Raw genomic sequence first — 18,541 nt, forward strand, 5'->3', positions numbered from 1 at the left:
GATGATGATTGTTGTTATCCCATTGATAAAAACTACAAAATCAAGAAGTGGGCAAATACTTCTTGACAGCACTGTAAGGTGGACTGACAGAAACTGCAAAACAGTTTTGTGGTCTGCATGACCGCAGGGGAGTTATGGAAATTATGCAGACCTCATCCTGCAAGGCTAAAATAGAGACCATGATGTCACTGTCATACAGTTTATAATTTGCAATTGCAGTGCTATGTATTAGTTACCATGGGTGAATTTTCCTCTGTGGATAATCCATTAACACTGAATGATATGTACAGGTTTTGGAGCAGCATTTATTTTCACCCAAAAAAGGAGACCTTAAATTACAGTACTGAGCAGCTGAGATCCTACAACAAGCAAGAATGAGACTTTAAAATCATAACAATTATGCTCCTATGTTCTTAAATGTTTACCATTGGTAAAAGAAGAAATGATGCTACACAGTGCAAAACGTGGGCCTAGTTTAACTGTTTTAAATGTGTTGCTGTCATCAGGTACAAAATAAGCATATATTTTTCAACATGTAGACACATTTCAAGATTTTAATATGTTGCTTCTGTTGTATTTTAACCACATAGCATTTATTTAAAAATATATTCACTTAAATATAAATTATTTATAAATTTGTATACTATGATATTATTTTCATTTCTCACAGTGTTTCAGCTTTTTTTTGGAAACGAGGTCGTAGTTAATGTGTTAAAGAAAGTTACTTCATTTCTTGGTACCTGAGAGCTGATTGTAAAGTTTTATTATGGCAGTGCTTTAGACTGAAGGTTGTTGCTGTTTTTGTTTGCGCACAGTTGTCTGCTTGATTTGATTGATGAGGCACAGCTGAATGTGTGGCATGGGCAAACAGCAAACTGCAAAGCTGAGCTCGGCATGGGCTTAATACCATCAAGTCAAAACTGTGTTGTGAACAATGAAATAAAATATGTGGTACATTCAATTCAATTCAGATCCATACAATTAACCTATGCAATGTTGAATTTAGGTTTGAGATCAAATAGATTACATTATGATAAATCATTATAATGCGCTACACTGTGTGATGAAACTTGTGCTGAGAAAAGACTTGAATATAGTTGTAACTTGTAAATAAATGTCCATTTTGTCCGAAAGATTTAAAAAAAGTCTCCCTCTCACCTCCTGATTTATTTCTTCAATATTTTTCCTGTCTGTGTACCTGCATCTCATCATGACTCCTGTGCAGGCTGAAGAGGGAGCGTTTAGGTCCGTATGACTGGCTTTCCATACCTGTGCCTGGAGGCCACGACTGGATGGTGGTGCCCGGCTTAGAGCCAGAGACAACATACCAGTTTAGCATCCTGGCCCAAAACAAGCTTGGCACAGGCCCCTTCAGCGAGGTTGTCACTGTGAACACACTAGGTGAGTACACCCACTACTGCTTAACCAGGAGGAAAGGATCCAATAATAAAACAGCTTTGGCAGGCAAGTAGAGAGAGCTGCAAAAAACACTGAACTAAGAAAAATCATCCGGACATGTTTTTCATGTCATGTAAGTGTTAGAAAAGTAGTAGGCTATTTTAAATTATATTGATCTTAATTTGCATTCTAATATTTATCATTAAAAGGCACAAAAAGGCACTTCTTATGTTCTTCCAATTAAACATCACACTACAGTAGTAGAGAAGTAATTTCAGGAGGATCTGTGCTGTAAATAAAGTCTAACAAGTTAACAACTCACACATCGGCTCCGGGGAGGCCAAACAACACTCTCTGTGTGAGTGCTGGTCGTGTGATCTTTCACAGACTAAAGGAATAGTGATATCTTTGCATTTTCATGTCACCTTTATTCATGAAATGTTGGTTTAAATGTTTAAATGGTTTTTTTCATTTAAGAATTAGTTTAATTTTCCCAGAATACTTTTGTCTCAGTGAATAATAAAGTGAATTGCTGGCAAGTTAGTTAAATTGAATATGAAGTGAGGTACATAGTTATTATTACCTCTTATCTTCCGAAGCTGAGTTGAAACTGAATTTAAAAAAAATGCTACTGTGTCTTCTATACACAGAAAACAGCCAACTCCCCATCATTTCAAATAAAAACACTAGTGTGATATATTTAGTACCATATTTAACCATCATGTGCAAAGAAACATTTTAATCGAAACACAGTCAGGATCAGTTTTGTGTCGTTACACCAATACATAGAACTAACTTCTAGTATCTCATAGACCTGAAGGTTACACCAACAATCACCAGCTCAGTGGTTCATTTGCTGACCTTTGTTTACTTTTAAACTTTTTAAATCTAAATGACAATCAGCTTATAGTGGCGTCTTTGGAAAAAGTAGAACTAATAGATATTTTGGAAACATCTTTATTCACGTTTTTACCACCGAAGTTAGTGAACGAGTTTGAAAGAATGGGTGTAAATATTTTAACGAATAAATTGGTAGGTCAAAATGTTTACAAATGCTGGTTACATTTTCATATGTAAGCTACAATTCTAAATAACATTCATTTGATTGGATGTAAAGCCTTTACTTTATTTTTCACCTGATCATATGAGCGTACGAGGCACTCAAATTAAGAGAGATAATAAACACAAAATTTCAAAGATTATGATCTATGAAAAAGAAATCTGTCTGTTAGATTTGCCAAATGTTCCACAATCAGATGTTTGCTAACTTGCTAGTTTTGTGTCTTTAAAAGTTTTGTTAAATGAACAGAGTGAACTGTTATTAGTGCAGGTGTGGATCAGGTAGTAGGTCGCCTAGTAGGTCTTCCAGTTGAAAGTGAATTGATCCCCGGCTCCTGCACTCCAGGATTCAAAGTATCCTTGAGCAGTATACTGAACCGTATTACCCCCTGGTCATCTGCTGGAGTGTGGGTGGTTAAAGTAGGTATAGATAAATAGACAATTGAATAGAAAAGTGCTGTATAACTACCAGTCTAGTTTAATTCTTTCTTGTTCACGATTAACCACTTCATAAATTCAAGTCAAAAAATTTACGTCTTAGATGGTCCAACAAAAGTTACTTTTAACCCAGATGAACTTAAAATACAATAAAAACAAAATGTATGAATTTACATTAATGCTAAAAGATAATCTGAGTCAAAATTCCTCTGTAATGTATGCAGTGCAACCGCTCAAATAGCAGTTTAGCAAGGCTGGATTAAATTTAGCATACCTTAAAGATGAAAATGCTGTAAGGGTGCTAGCAAAAAATGCTAAGTTGTGACTGACATATATGCTACCAGAATAAAATGCTTATAAATGTGGTGTATGTGGTGGCTTTGATATAATGCATCACCATTATTGTCACAGTTAGATTTAAATGTGTGATAGTGTCAGTGTGTAAAGGGGAGCTGATTCACTTTTATCCTGCCAATGGACACTTGCTACTTGCTCAAGATAACTGAATCTTTAACAGACATTTTCAACTCTAAAATGCTCTTCCAGTATTTCCCACAAGTACCCCTGAACCATTGGTGCTGCTTACCCCACCACGGTGCCTCACAGCCAATCGCACGCAGCAGGGAGTCCTGCTCACCTGGATTCCGCCTGCCAATCACACAGCACCTATCCAGCATTATGTCATGGAGTTTCGCCTGGGGGAGCGATGGGAGGTCTTGGACGACAGCATTCCTGCAGGGGAGACAGAGTTGGTTGCCCGAGATCTCATCCAGGTAAAAGCCTGAATACAAAATGGAAGTTTAAAACCAGACTTACGTCTTTCCAAGCTAAGAGGTTGCTTGAGACATGGAGGAAGGTTAAAGACCTTAACCTCCTGGGACCTGGCGTGCACATATGGCATCACATTTTGGGTTGTCTTGACCACAGTACTAAATTTTGCTCTTTCAGATGGCTTTCAAAGGAGCCATATTGCTCAAACGGGAACAATTGTTCTTTCTCATTTTGTTTTTGTACCCGGGAAAAATGCTGCTGTCTTCAGACACCAAATAAAGAGTTTTGCACATCATTACTCAATTGTGACTTTATAGTGTTCTATAGAACAAAGAGAATTGCAAAGAGAAATTAAAAATGCATGCCATGAAAGAGTTCGGGTCTTAGGAGGTTAAAGTTTTGTTTTATGGCACAGCAGTTATTCACCAACACCAACAAGAAAGAAATATTCTCCAGCATATCTCAGAGACCTCACAGTACAGCTTGGGATTTTTAGTGTTTCCAAAAGCAAAATGGGATGTAGCCTTGAGATATCAATGAGATATCAATGTAATCTTTTGAGGAAACCAGCTCCTATTTCAATTTCATTGACTAGTAATTTTCATCATAGTTTTGCTGATAAAAACAAGACGATAACTAAATAAAAATAAATGCACAAGGACAAAAATGATGACGAAGGGCACTGACACTTTCATTAACAAATAAAAACAAGATGAAAATATTCTGAAGAGACAAGATCCATCCATCCATCCATCTTCATCCGCTTTATCCGAGGCCGGGTCGCGGGGGCAGCAGCCTAAGCAGAGAAGCCCAGACCTCCCTCTCCCCAGCCACCTCCTCCAGCTTATACGGGGGAACACCAAGGCGTTCCCAGGCCAGCCGAGAGATATAATCTCTCCAGCGTGTCCTGGGTCTGCCCCGGGGCCTCCTCCCGGTGGGACATGCCCGGAACACCTCACCTAGGAGGCGCCCAGGAAGCATCCTTGTCAGATGCCCGAACCACCTCAGCTGGCTCCTTTCGATGTGGAGCAGCAGCGGCTCTACTCTGAGCCCCTCCCGGATGGCCGAGCTTCTCACCCTGTCTCTAAGGGAGAGGCCAGCCACCCTTCGGAGGAAGCTCATTTCCGCCGCTTGTATTCGCGATCTCGTTCTTTCGGTCACTACCCACAGCTCGTGGCCATAGGTGAGGGTAGGGACGTAGATCGACTGGTAAATTGAGAGCTTCGCTTTTACACTCAGCTCCCTCTTCACCACGACGGACCGGTGGACAAGATCCAATCACAAGTAATTAACTGTGGAGAAAGGTGGAACGAGCTTGCAGGTGATCCAATCAGAAGTAGTCTCCTCGTACAGTAAGGTTTGATCTGCTGCTGAGAAACAGGGCGGGAGAGGACTTTCAGTTGGCTCCCATGCTCCCTGTTTCACATAAAAAACAAACAAAACATTAACGCTTGAGAGGAAGAGAAGAGTAGACATGTGGAGACATTTCACTTTCGATGTTAAGGTAAATAAGATGCTTTGTAAACCATGCGGAGCAACTAGTACCAGCTAATAATATAATAGAATAGAATAATAGAATAATATCTGTATTAGTCTAATATAATCTTATAATCTTATGATTAAACTATGCTAAAAATAAAAGAATTGAAATACCTAAATTATGACTAAATAATTGAATCTCAACAAAAAAAAAATTTTATTATATTTTTTGAGACATTATTTTCTATTTATGTCTGTTATTTAGGTTTCCATTTTGCTTTTGTTCTTCTATGATATTTGAAGCTTTTGTCTAGTCAGAACTAAGATTTTTGTTTATTATTTATACCTATGTTAATTTTTTTAAATACCTTATATCATCATGAAGGAGTAAAAAGGGCCCTTTAAGCTTGACAGAGCTGAGAAACACATTGAATCCGATGAAAAAAAATAACTAATAGAATTTTTTCCCACAATGCCCAGCAACAGGGTGGTGAGACAGTAGCCTTCTCAGACTAGGCTTCACACTTTCCTTTTTGACAAAGCTCATAGTTAGGACTGGATCAAGTAATCCTGAACCATCCCTTAGTTAGGTTGCTATAGGCCTATGTTGCCAGGGTAGCTTCTGAAGATCCCCTGTCGTAGCCAGCTTGGTTGTCATAGTAACAACACAGGTATGCACAGCTGACTTGGCTCGCTATCTGTCTGTGCAAGTTTTACTGTGGGGTAAACATAAATTGTCTTTTTCCTTAGTTCATTTGGCACACACACAAACACACACACACACACACACACACACATGCTTCTACCTATGTGGGTATGTAAGGGTCATGCATGAGCATGAAAATAATAAGAATGGAATACGTTGTGTCATTATAATTTATTAATTTATGCTTTTTAATAGAACACAGTACATTTCCTAGAGACATTATAACAAATGGTATATCACTGTTGATGGATGTTGCTTTTTTCGCAGCATTTCAACTCTTCCGCCTGTCTGCTAATACTCCTGCCACGACACTTTCAAACGTCTTTCTTTAATCTAACCACCACTTCCAGCTCTATGCAGATGCTTTTATCTCTACTTCCATTGCACAGCAAACACCCACACATACTCTTCTCTCCAGCTCTCAGTCTCACAGATGCACACATCACACCTAGCTTGTGTAACTTTTCTGTTGGAAATTCACTGCATTTTTTAGGTCATGGGACCAGAATGGAAGCTCTCTTTGGTTCCTCACATATGTGTATATGTTTTAAAGTGGACATTTGCTGCACCGCAACTAAATCTTCAATCTGTTCTCACAACTGAGCTGACAACTCAGTGCACTGCATATTTATGTGCTAATAACTGGCTTGTAAATAATTAACTAGACGGCTGTTAGAACACTGCAGCTGATCTTGATGAAACTTTGTAAATGGTTAATAAACACTGTGCAGTGCATCTGTGCACATGATTGGATGGACTGGTGTAATGTTGTAGCTGATTTTTACATATACAAGTTATACAAGTTTTTTGTAGCCCAAAATAAATTTAAGTAGCCCGAATAAAAAAGAGAGCAATTTTTTGATTGATGATTTGTTTCCTGTTTTGTTTCTGTTACAATATTATACAAGTATAATATTGTACTTAATATTATACTTATACAAGTATAATATTGTAACGGAAACAAAACATTAATCAAAAAATTGTTGAAACACAAATTACAACATTGTATAAAAATTACAATCATCAACTCAAATACTTGGTTCTAATTGAACAGAAATTTCTATGAACTTGTAAGAACTGTGTAGGACATGAATCAGTCTGTGTCAGATCCTGAATTTGAAATTTCCACTGAAGTCACGGGTAAAGAGGCAAGTGGAACCAAGATCGAGGCCATTTGCTTTTTGAAGTTTGCAAAGACTGCTAAATTGTGCCAGTGGTAGTTCACTCTTTGCAACATAGTACGCTGTTCTAAACTGATTTTCAGGTTTATTTTTAGTATGTTATTTGCAATTGGTGTTATTTTTCGGGGAAAGATATTGCAGACTGAGCAATAATGCAATTCTTGCATTTCTCGTGGATTCTAAAATGACTGGTCCCAGTAACAAAGGCGCTTGTCGACTCAGAAATCGAGGGAAAACCAACAACACACCCAGCAGAACATTATGTTATTTACACGGGTGCACATAAGTGGTCCGCGTGTGTGCATTCGCTGTCAAAATAAAAGACGCGCACCAGATAAGAAGTTGCAACGCGCGTTTGCGTCCATACAGGGAGTGCAGAATTATTAGGCAAGTTGTATTTTTGAGGAATAATTTTATTATTGAACAACAACCATGTTCTCAATGAACCCAAAAACTCATTAATATCAAAGCTGAATGTTTTTGGAAGTAGTTTTTAGTTTGTTTTTAGTTTTAGCTATTTTAGGGGGATATCTGTGTGTGCAGGTGACTATTACTGTGCATAATTATTAGGCAACTTAACAAAAACCAAATATATACCCATTTCAATTATTTATTTTTACCAGTGAAACCAATATAACATCTCCACATTCACAAATATACATTTCTGACATTCAAAAACAAAACAAAAACAAATCAGCGACCAATATAGCCACCTTTCTTTGCAAGGACACTCAAAAGCCTGCCATCCATGGATTCTGTCAGTGTTTTGATCTGTTCACCATCAACATTGCGTGCAGCAGCAACCACAGCCTCCCAGACACTGTTCAGAGAGGTGTACTGTTTTCCCTCCTTGTAAATCTCACATTTGATGATGGACCACAGGTTCTCAATGGGGTTCAGATCAGGTGAACAAGGAGGCCATGTCATTAGTTTTTCTTCTTTTATACCCTTTCTTGCCAGCCACGCTGTGGAGTACTTGGACGCGTGTGATGGAGCATTGTCCTGCATGAAAATCATGTTTTTCTTGAAGGATGCAGACTTCTTCCTGTACCACTGCTTGAAGAAGGTGTCTTCCAGAAACTGGCAGTAGGACTGGGAGTTGAGCTTGACTCCATCCTCAACCCGAAAAGGCCCCACAAGCTCATCTTTGATGATACCAGCCCAAACCAGTACTCCACCTCCACCTTGCTGGCGTCTGAGTGGGACTGGAGCTCTCTGCCCTTTACCAATCCAGCCACGGGCCCATCCATCTGGCCCATCATGACTCACTCTCATTTCATCAGTCCATAAAACCTTAGAAAAACCAGTCTTGAGATATTTCTTGGCCCAGTCTTGACGTTTCAGCTTGTGTGTCTTGTTCAGTGGTGGTCGTCTTTCAGCCTTTCTTACCTTGGCCATGTCTCTGAGTATTGCACACCTTGTGCTTTTGGGCACTCCAGTGATGTTGCAGCTCTGAAATATGGCCAAACTGGTGGCAAGTGGCATCTTGGCAGCTGCACGCTTGACTTTTCTCAGTTCATGGGCAGTTATTTTGCGCCTTGGTTTTTCCACACGCTTCTTGCGACCCTGTTGACTATTTTGAATGAAACGCTTGATTGTTCGATGATCACGCTTCAGAAGCTTTGCAATTTTGAGACTGCTGCATCCCTCTGCAAGATATCTCACTATTTTTGACTTTTCTGAGCCTGTCAAGTCCTTCTTTTGACCCATTTTGCCAAAGGAAAGGACGTTGCCTAATAATTATGCACACCTGATATAGGGTGTTGATGTCATTAGACCACACCCCTTCTCATTACAGAGATGCACATCACCTAATATGCTTAATTGGTAGTAGGCTTTCGAGCCTATACAGCTTGGAGTAAGACAACATGCATGAAGAGGATGATGTGGACAAAATACTCATTTGCCTAATAATTCTGCACTCCCTGTACAAAAGGCAGTGTTTTTGTCCGCTAGAGTGGGATTTTCACATGGGTTTTGCAGCACAGATTCAGCAGACTTTTTCAGTCAGAGAATAAAAGTTTCAGTTATTACAAAATCAAAGGTCTAACCTGCCCAGAAAAGTCACATGGGTCAACGTGTGTTTCATAGAAAAGCTGTTTGCCCCCTTTGTGGCTTCCTCTTTCTTTCTTTGACACACTCGTCTTTTCAAAATGTTTTAATTCAGCCACATGAATGGTCTGCTGAGGTCATGCGAAAGCATTTCCAGCATCTCAAAAATCCAGACTTGGACTAGGCCACTCCAACTTCATACCATTGTTTGATATTATAATTTGTTGATATCTGAAACTTATATAGATATATTCATATGTTGTAGCAACACTGAATTCTGACTGGTAGCCTACATTTATTCCACTTACATGGTTAGAGCTTTTATGTTTTCACAATTTTTTTTCTATGTGTTTTACTAATTTCTCTAACATCAACAATTTTGGGAAAATATTGCATGCTGTCTGTAGTCCTGAAACATGAAAAACAATGAGAAATCTGAATCTGATTCAGGTGAGTATTTGATGAATATCATGTACATTTTTGTTGGTGTGAAATATGATGTGAAACTTTATGCCTCTTATATCTAAGGAAGAGCTTTTTAAATCCCTGTGTGACGTCTTGAGAATAGCAAGAGGACAAAAAGAAAGGTTGAAAGAAGGTTTGTTGTAGCATGCATTAGTTACTTCTTCGAGTTGGTGGATATGGTTTCCTAAAACAAATTAAAAGGCATATGTTCTGATAATGCTGATTCAGAAGAAAAAAATCTGTCCCTTTAACTACATTCTTTTCACTCCGATGCCAATTTCTTACAGCAATTATTCTGAGCGCAAAATATAGGTTAAGGAACCACTATTCAGCAGTAGTTCACCAATGCTCCAGTAGCCCATAAAAGACTACAAAGGCTACGTTCACACTGCAGGTGAAAGTGCTTCGACCCATATCCGATCATGGTATGACAGTGTGAACGGCACAAATCCGATATTTTCAAATCCGATCTGGGTCACTTTCGTATGTGGTGCTGAATCTGAAACATATGATGTTTTAGAAAGCGACTGCTGTTTGTCGCATTAAATCCATCTTTTACGTCACTGACACGACAGACGCCAATTATCAGCGCCAGAGAAGCACCAGAGAAGACATCGTGAACGCTTCCTGGCCATCCCGTGTAGATGTCAGTGAAACTGTTGGGAAGATAACGTTGGAGAAACGTGAACATTTTATTTGTACTGTATAATCTGCAGATTCTGACAGAACTCTGCAGCTACCCTTTGAAGCACCGCTCCTCTCTTAAACAGCAATAAGGATCATTATTAGGCCATATGTAAATAACAAAATAACTTTATAACTTCAATCAAAATTGGGAAACGTAAACACTGAAACAAGTCTTTATGGGGCCATCAGTCAAACAATACTAGGTCTAAACAGAGCGCGTTGCGTGTGACGTCTTCTTTTGCGCATGCGGGCCGCTTTGAGGGTTCACACTAGAGCGCGTTTGCTGTCGCATTTTATTTGTAGTGTGAACAACCAGACAAAAAAATCGGATTTGATCAAAAAGTCGGAATTGAGCATCAAGACCTGCAGTGTGAACGTAGCCAAAATCACAGAGGGACCCAGGATACATGGGAAGCAACTTGGGGTCTCACAGAGAGCAAATATTAATGTTCATGAGTACAGTTTCAGGAGTACTCTGAACAACAGTGATGTGTATGACAAGGAGAAATTAATAAAAAGAACATAGATGCAGTTTACTAAAGATCATGTGAACAAACCAGAAAGTCTTTAGTTTAAAATGACAGACTTTCCTCAGTACATAAGCCTCTCTGCCACAGAATGGTGAAAGATGTGGCAGAAAGGCTCTGCCGGGGGTTTCTTCCTGTTAAAGGAGAGTTTTTCATTCCTACTGTTGCCCACCGTCCATCCTAACAGGCTCAGGGGAGAGGTAGCAATCTGATGCAAGGGGAGGGGAGGAAGACAGGATAAAAGACATGCTGTGGAAGAGAGCCCGAGTTTAATAGTAACTAATGATTAAATGCAAAGTGGTGCATAAACACCTGATTCAGCCCTAACTATATGCTTTGTCAAAACGTAAAGTTTTAAGCCTAACCTTGAAAGTAGAGAAGAGTCCGTGTCTCCCGAATCCAAACTGGGAGCTGGGTGCTGCTATATTTTGGATCAAATGAAAGCTTTGCATGAGGTTTTTAGGACATCCTGATAATAAGGAATTACAATAGTCCAGCTTAGAAGTAATAAAAACAGTAACTAGTTTTTCAGCGTTACTCTGAAACAGGATGTTTCTAATTTTAAAAATATTGTGCAAATGCCATAAGCATTGCAAAGAAGGCAGTCCCACATATTTGTTTAATATGCACACTGAAGAACATATCCTGGTTAAGGAAACAACTCCATAATTTCTCACGTTGTTACTGGAGGCCAAGGTAATGCCATCCACAGTGGTTAGACACCATGTTTCTAAAATGTTTAGGACTGAGTACATTAACCTCAGTTTCAACTGAATTTAGAAGCAGAAAATTAGGGGTCATTCAGTCATTCTTTCTGTCTGGTGTTTGTTATCTGTGAATCTTAAATTGAAAGCACTAACGTATAGAAAAAAGGTGAATGACGCAAGTTTTTTGAGTACAAGTGCTTTGAGTACACAGGCAGAATTAAAAAGTGCTCTATTACAACCAGTTCATTTACCAAAACAAACATTGGCCTGTAATAAGCTAAGATAGCTGGGTCAAGTGATGACGTTTAAAGTAATGATTTAACTACTCCCACCTTAAAGGTCTGTGGTACCTAGACGATTAATAGATATAGACTGATCACATTTAGGATTGAATGAATTGATTAATGGTAGGACTTCTTGGAGCAGTCTTGAAGGGATGAGATCTAATAGACACTCTTCTGATTTGTTGCCTGATACTTTTACATTATAGGCCCTTCTTGTAGTCTCAAGTCTTAATCTTAGTCAATTTTAAATTTGAAAACAGAAAATCTGAATGAATCTGATGAAGTCAACAGAACTACATCATCTGCAAAAAGCAGAGATCCTATTCTGTCTGTAGCTCTGAAAGCGGACAGCCTCCTCACCGAGGCTATCTTGGGATCCTGTCCATGAATCAAGAACAGGATTGGAGACAAGGGGGAACCCTGAAAGATTCCAACACCCAATGAAAATGTGCTTGAATTTGTGACACGGATCCAGACACAGCTCTCACATTGGTTATATAACTTAATGGTCATGAAGTCTGGGTAAATGACTAAAAGTTTGAGTTTGTTCTGTAGCGTGACCAGGCTCAGGCTTAGAGATTTGGGAAAGCAGCTCCGACATCCAGAGGAATCTCGGAGTAGAGCTGCTGCTCCTGTGTGGCAACATAGCCAGCTTTGGATAAGTGGAAGATAATGGATGGATGGATGAATTGAATGGAATGGAATGTCCAGTACAAATGAAGAAACATTAAAGAAGAGTAGGTCAAAATTCCTCTGATGAAATCATACGGAAAGCAATTACTTCAAGTATCCTGCTAAAGGTGGATTTTGTTAAATAAATAATGACAGTATATTGGAGTTTTGTTCATCTGAGTTCTATTTCCAAAGTTTCCAAAGCCTTGGACTGTTGTAGCTTGGTGGTCTTTGGAGATGCCAGTGGAATTTTACAGGTTCAGGCTTACTGAACATTTCTGATAACATAATCTCTTTTTTGTCTCAGGAGGCATGGTATGAGTTCCGCGTCATGGCCATCATGGATGACATGATCAGCGAGCCTAGTAACGTAGTTGGAGTGTCCAGCACAGGTGAGGCATTAGATCATTTAAAATGTTAGAATTTCATTTGTGGCCATGACTAACAGATGAAATGTGAATATGTATATAGAGCTATTATGTGTAAGAACCCTACATTATCCAGTATGTATAGAAGAATAATGAAGCTTAGAGAAGAAGAATGATAGATAAAGCTGCTCAGTGAGTTTCAACCCAACAACTAGCTGCAAACTGCATATTTAACCTCAGGCTAGCCTAACATCTCTGAGCTGAAGAGGGGTGGTAGATGTATTGCACACTCAGCAACACCAACTTTACATTTTACCCACTCAGCACTATTCATTTTAAGCTCGCTTTAACATGGACACTCCTTTGTAGCATCCTGAGGAGGATGACATCATCTTCCTGTCTGCTTCTCCACTGATTGTACTGGGTGGCTTCCTGATTTTAAAAAAAGCCAGCTTTGTTTGGCTGTAAAAAAAAAAAAAGACTGTGTTTTGGGTCTGAAATTAAACTATTCATATATGATGGCACTCCTCTACAGAGGTCACTGAGTACACTCCGTTTAGTAGGAACAGCTGCCGGTAACGTTTATAGACCAGATTTTCACTTGTTTTTGGAAGTACTCTGCTTCCCCCCTCTGGTAAAACTGGGAACCACGCTGTACGATGATCAAATGCTTCTGCTCATTTCTCTGTTGATATGGAATTTATTTGACTGTTTTCCTTAAATTTTGTCCAACGTGATGTGGATACACTCTGTCCTTTCAAACATGACAAAGGTGATTTGGATAGCTGAGCAGTGATTCACTGATCGGGTGTTCCTGCATTAATACTTTGTATTTTGCTAATCATACATCATCTGTAGCACATAAACTACTCTCACAAGTTCTTAACAGAAGCTGACCCATTGTACCTCCTGGTTTCACTGAGAGATAACTGAACCAACTCCTTCAACTGAGGACAGTTGTAGAAATTGTCTTGTTGGTCTTGTTGGTCTGCTAGGTGGAGCCTCCATATATAAAAGGTGGATATAACTACTTTGGTGTGACCCATTGGTTACCCATCTTGTGCAACTGAATGTCACCAACAAGTGGATCTAACTAAGAAACACTGTTAGAAGAAACCCTGCTTTGTCCTCTTCTTTACTCTAATAGTTCAGAATTTATGAAATGACCAAAAGGAAACTAGCGAGCTTATTTTGCAGCCAGAGGAGTTGCCCCCTGCTGGCCAGTAAAATGAATGTCTGTGCACAGTGTTTGTGCACTGTGCACAGTGTGAGAGACAGCAGCAACCAGCTTCTTTACCTGAGAATGTCTCGTGTACTGTAGAGTTTAAATATTTGTAACCATTTCTTCCTTCTTTCCTCTTCAACTTAATTCTGGCAAGTAACATTCTTCAATATTAGTAATAAATATAAACTAGTCTTCTTGTCCACATTTCATGAACTCACTGTCAAACTTTTACTTCCTGCCTGAAGTTTTTATTAACATTTTGTGTTTTTTCAAACTCTGCATTCGATCTTCCTCTGCCCTCTGGCTCTGAACACATGAAACATTTATAGAATTACAGTTTTTGGTTACAAAAAACACACAAGGGATAACAACATATGTGATGGAGTTTCTCATCTACTTCCCACTCAGAGATGATTTAGGGAACTTCGGAAATGTAAGGAGCACTAATGTAAACCAATTACTGATTACTGTGTAAAAGTCAATCACACGTTTCATACTAACAAAATTTATTTATACATTTTTTTGACCCTGTTCAGCAGACACTAAGCTAATTGAATTTCATCAGACACAAGATTTTCTTTTTTGTCTAAGCCAGTCTAACCACATTAGTTAACCACGCAATCAATCAAAACAGTGCATGAATTACATTACCTTCTATGTAGTTCTGAATAGGAGGAAAAGTTAGCATTCTGCTTAGTCATTGTGACATGCACCCTGCAGAAGACATATGCAGCAGTAAAGGTCAGCTTGAATATATTTGAATTTTATTGGACAGGACAGAATGTTTTTGGAGGCTCTTCTACAGGAACACAGAAACGAGTGAACTCTGCAGCTCTAATTTTGCAGATGAAGCTGCCAGAAAACAGCAGAAAGTCCTGGTTTAGTTTTAATCAAAGAGCAGGGACAGTGTGCTCTTTACCAGTAAACTCACATCTGTGTGGTATATCTCATAGTAAATATCAGTCTCTGTTTTGGAGCCACAAATTGAATGCTGAGTATAGCATTAATATAAAGGATGGCCATGTCAAAAGTTCAGTGAGCAAAGAAAAATTGGTATATGTTCCTCTGCTGTGATGTTTCCTCACGGTCTGCATACCTGGAGTATAGGGCTCTGTTTCTGTCATGAATTTGCTGTTCGACTTCATTATGCTTTTGTCTCCCTCTCTCTTCCCCCTCAGATTTCTTTCCTCCTCCAGAGTTGGTGGAGGAGCGTGGACTGGCACGGCCTGTGGTGGCTGGTATTGTGGCCACCATCTGCTTCTTGGCAGCAGCTGTCCTTTTCAGTACCATGGCTGCCTGCTTTGTCAACAAGCAGCGGCGGAGAAAACTCAAGAGGAAAAGAGGTGAGGGGAAACTTGTTATATTTAATATATATATTTAACTTCCCACATTCACTAAGCTAATCCTAAAAACCTGAAACATGTCAGCTGCTTAACTTGTGGAGGTTCTGCAGCAACCATTGTATCATCATGCATAAACATTCTGGATAGTACTTCTTATTCTTTGATTTTATTTTCCCATCTCGCTTGTTTTCTTTCTAGTATTGTTTTATTTCTAATTTCTTCACACTCCTTTTTGCTACATGTTTATGCTCTTAACTAATCAAACATAAACAAAAGTGATTTAAGGAGCTAAGATTTAATGGTGGTGACTATGTTGGTGCATGTTTTATGTATATTGAAACATGTGTTATTTGTTAAAAACTAAAGACAACAACAACATACAATTAAAAATTTTAATAATTATAGATTCTGAAAGTCAGAAAGCATCCATCCATCCATCTTCCGCTTATCCGTGGCCGGGTGGCGGGGGGAGCAGCCTAAGCAGAGAGCACAGGGGGGAGCCCAGACCTCCCCCTCCCCACCCACTACCTCCAGCTTGTCCGGGGAAACACCAAGGCGTTCCCGGGCCAGCTGAGAGATATAATCCCCGCAGCATGTCCTGGGTCTGCCCTGGGGCCTCCTCCTGGTGCGACACCATAAACACCTCACCCAGGAGGCATCCTTGTCAGATGCCCAAACCACCTTTCGATGTGGAGGAGCAGTGGCTCTACTCTGAGCCCCTCCTGGATGGCCAAACTCCCCACCCTGCCTCTAAGGGAGTTGCCCTAACCCTAACCCTTCAGAGAAACCTCATTTCTGCCGCTTGTATGTCATTCTTCCAGTCACTGCCCACAGCTCATGACCATAGTTGAGGGTAGGGATGTATATTGACCAGTAAATTGAGAACTTCGCTTTTATGCTCAGCTCTCACTTCACCTTGATGAACTGGTAAAACTTCCGCAACACTGAAGCCGCAGCACCAATCTGTCTGTCGATCTCCCGCTCCCTTCTCCCGTCACTCGTGAACAAGATCCCAAGATCTTGATCTTAAACTCCTCCACTTGGAGCAACCTGGCATAGACTTTCTCACCCTTCGGTCCCCGTTCTTAAAGATAGGAACCACCGCCCCGGTCTGTCAGTCCAGAGGTAACGCCCCTGATCTCCACGCAACATTGTACAGGCATGTCAACCAAGACAGCCCTTTAACATCCAGAGCCTTTAGGAACTCAGGGTGAACCTCCTCCACCCCAGGGGCTCTGCCACCAAGGAGTTGTTTCACTGTCTCAATGACCTCGTCCCCAGAAATAGGTGAGTGTTTCCCCTCCCCAGACTCTGCTTCCTCCATGGAAGACGTACCAGTGGGATTAAGGAGGTCCTTAAAGTATTCCTTCCACTGTCCAACAATGTTCTCAGTCTAAGTCAGCAGCGCTCCACCCGCAATATCATCTTGTTTCTGATCCATTCATCTGAATGTTGCAGCAGAAATTCACTCATGGACCTGATAATGTTTTTCCAATCTTCTATTTTCCAATTTTAGTAAGCCTATTCAAATTGTAGCCTTAGTTTCCTGTTTTTGCTGATAAGGCTGGCACCTGGTGTGGTCTCTGCTGCTATAACCCATCCACTTCAAGGTTTGATACACTGAGTATGCAGAGATGTTCTTCTGCATACCTTGGTTGTAGCAAGCTGGTATTTGAATTACCATCAACTCAAAAGAGTGTTGCTATTCTCCCCTGATCTCTGACATCAATGATACATTTTTGTTCAGAGAACTGCTTCTTACTTGATATTTTCTCTTTTTTGGAATATTCAATTCAATTTTATTTATACAACGCCAAATCACAACAACACTCACTTCAAGGCGCTTTATATGGTAAGGTAGACCTTACAATAATACATACAGAGAAAAACCCAACAATCATACGATCCCCTATGAGCACTTTGGCGACAGTGGGAAGAAAAAATTCCCTTTTAACAGGAAGAAACCTCCGGCAGAACCAGGCTCAGGGAGGGGCGGGGCCATCTACCATGACCGGTTGGGGTGACAGAAGGAAGACAGGATAAAGACATGCTGTGTTTACTCTCTGTAAACCCTAGAAATGGTTCTGTGAGAAAATCCCAGTAGATGGTAGTAGAGGTACCAACAACTATTCCACTTTCAAAGTAACTTAAATCAGCTTTCTTCCCCATTCAGATGCTTGGTTTGAACTTTAGCATTTATCATGTCTACATGCCTAAGTGCAAATCATTTTTGCCAAGTGACTGGCTAATTAGATATTTGCATGAGTGAGCAGATGAACGGGTGTTCCTAAATATAAACATTGCATTTTACAAAAAAACAAGGTTAGAACATCCTTTTAAGTTGTTAAAAGAATAGTTTTTCATTGATTTGAATATATTTATGGAATTACACATTATTTGTTGCTGTACTCGTTTTTCTCTTTTTTTGTGATCTGCTGCTTTATGCTGCCATCATAGCCATCAAAAGCTAAAAGTGATAGATTCTTAGCTGCAGTCAGTCATTATATTTATGTTGATGTTTTTAAGCCTCTGTTGCATTTTACTGCTGTTCTGTCGCTCACGTTCAAATCCTGCTCCAAGCCCTGCAGCAGCCATTCTAATGTTGCCTTTGGTGAGTCTAGTTTTATAAGCCTTTTATGTAAATGTGTTGGGTCAGACACGTTTATCGTGAATGGCAAAACGATATTTTCCACATTATGAATCTTAATATTGAGGCTCGGCTGAAAATAAATAGGAATAAAAACAGCTCATTGGACTACTTCAAATGACCTTGCCTTTATTTGTACAGCTTCTAAGTGAAGTGCTTGTTTTCTCCCTCCCCTACCAGTGTATTTACAGTTTACAGTGTTTTGTTTTTTGTTCCCTATCTTCCAGACCCCCCTCTTTCAATAACTCACTGCAGAAAAAGCCTGGAAACTCCGTAAGTACATCTGTGCCACACAAATATATTGCTGTACTACAAAACAACAACAACAACAAAACCTCACAAAACAAATTGATTTAACAAAGAAAATCAAATAGTAGTACACGTTATATTACTGTTTTAAATACAATGTAATATCTAATAAATTGTAAACTTGTAAATATCGAATAAATTGTGTGGAATAATATTAAGAAGGTTATCCACTATGGTAAATGGACCGTTTCTTACATAGCACTCTTCTACTCTATCTGAACAC

At 39.6% G+C, this 18,541-nt stretch overlaps 1 protein-coding gene across 2 annotated transcripts in view; it reads left to right on the forward strand.

The window, feature by feature from the left end:
• The window catches only part of igsf9bb (immunoglobulin superfamily, member 9Bb), a 154,860-nt gene that overhangs the window by 98,651 nt on the left and 37,668 nt on the right, over window positions 1–18,541 (forward strand). For both annotated transcript variants that reach the window (XM_080866694.1, XM_080866695.1), the window contains exons 13-17: window positions 1,226–1,401; window positions 3,442–3,668; window positions 12,734–12,818; window positions 15,198–15,362; window positions 18,237–18,282. In XM_080866694.1, the coding sequence (XP_080722820.1) occupies window positions 1,226–1,401; window positions 3,442–3,668; window positions 12,734–12,818; window positions 15,198–15,362; window positions 18,237–18,282 (699 nt within the window). The remainder of the gene's footprint in view (window positions 1–1,225; window positions 1,402–3,441; window positions 3,669–12,733; window positions 12,819–15,197; window positions 15,363–18,236; window positions 18,283–18,541) is intronic.

This window comes from Rhamphochromis sp. 'chilingali', assembly GCF_963969265.1.
Source record: "Rhamphochromis sp. 'chilingali' genome assembly, chromosome: 19".
Classification (NCBI taxonomy): domain Eukaryota; kingdom Metazoa; phylum Chordata; class Actinopteri; order Cichliformes; family Cichlidae; genus Rhamphochromis; species Rhamphochromis sp. 'chilingali'.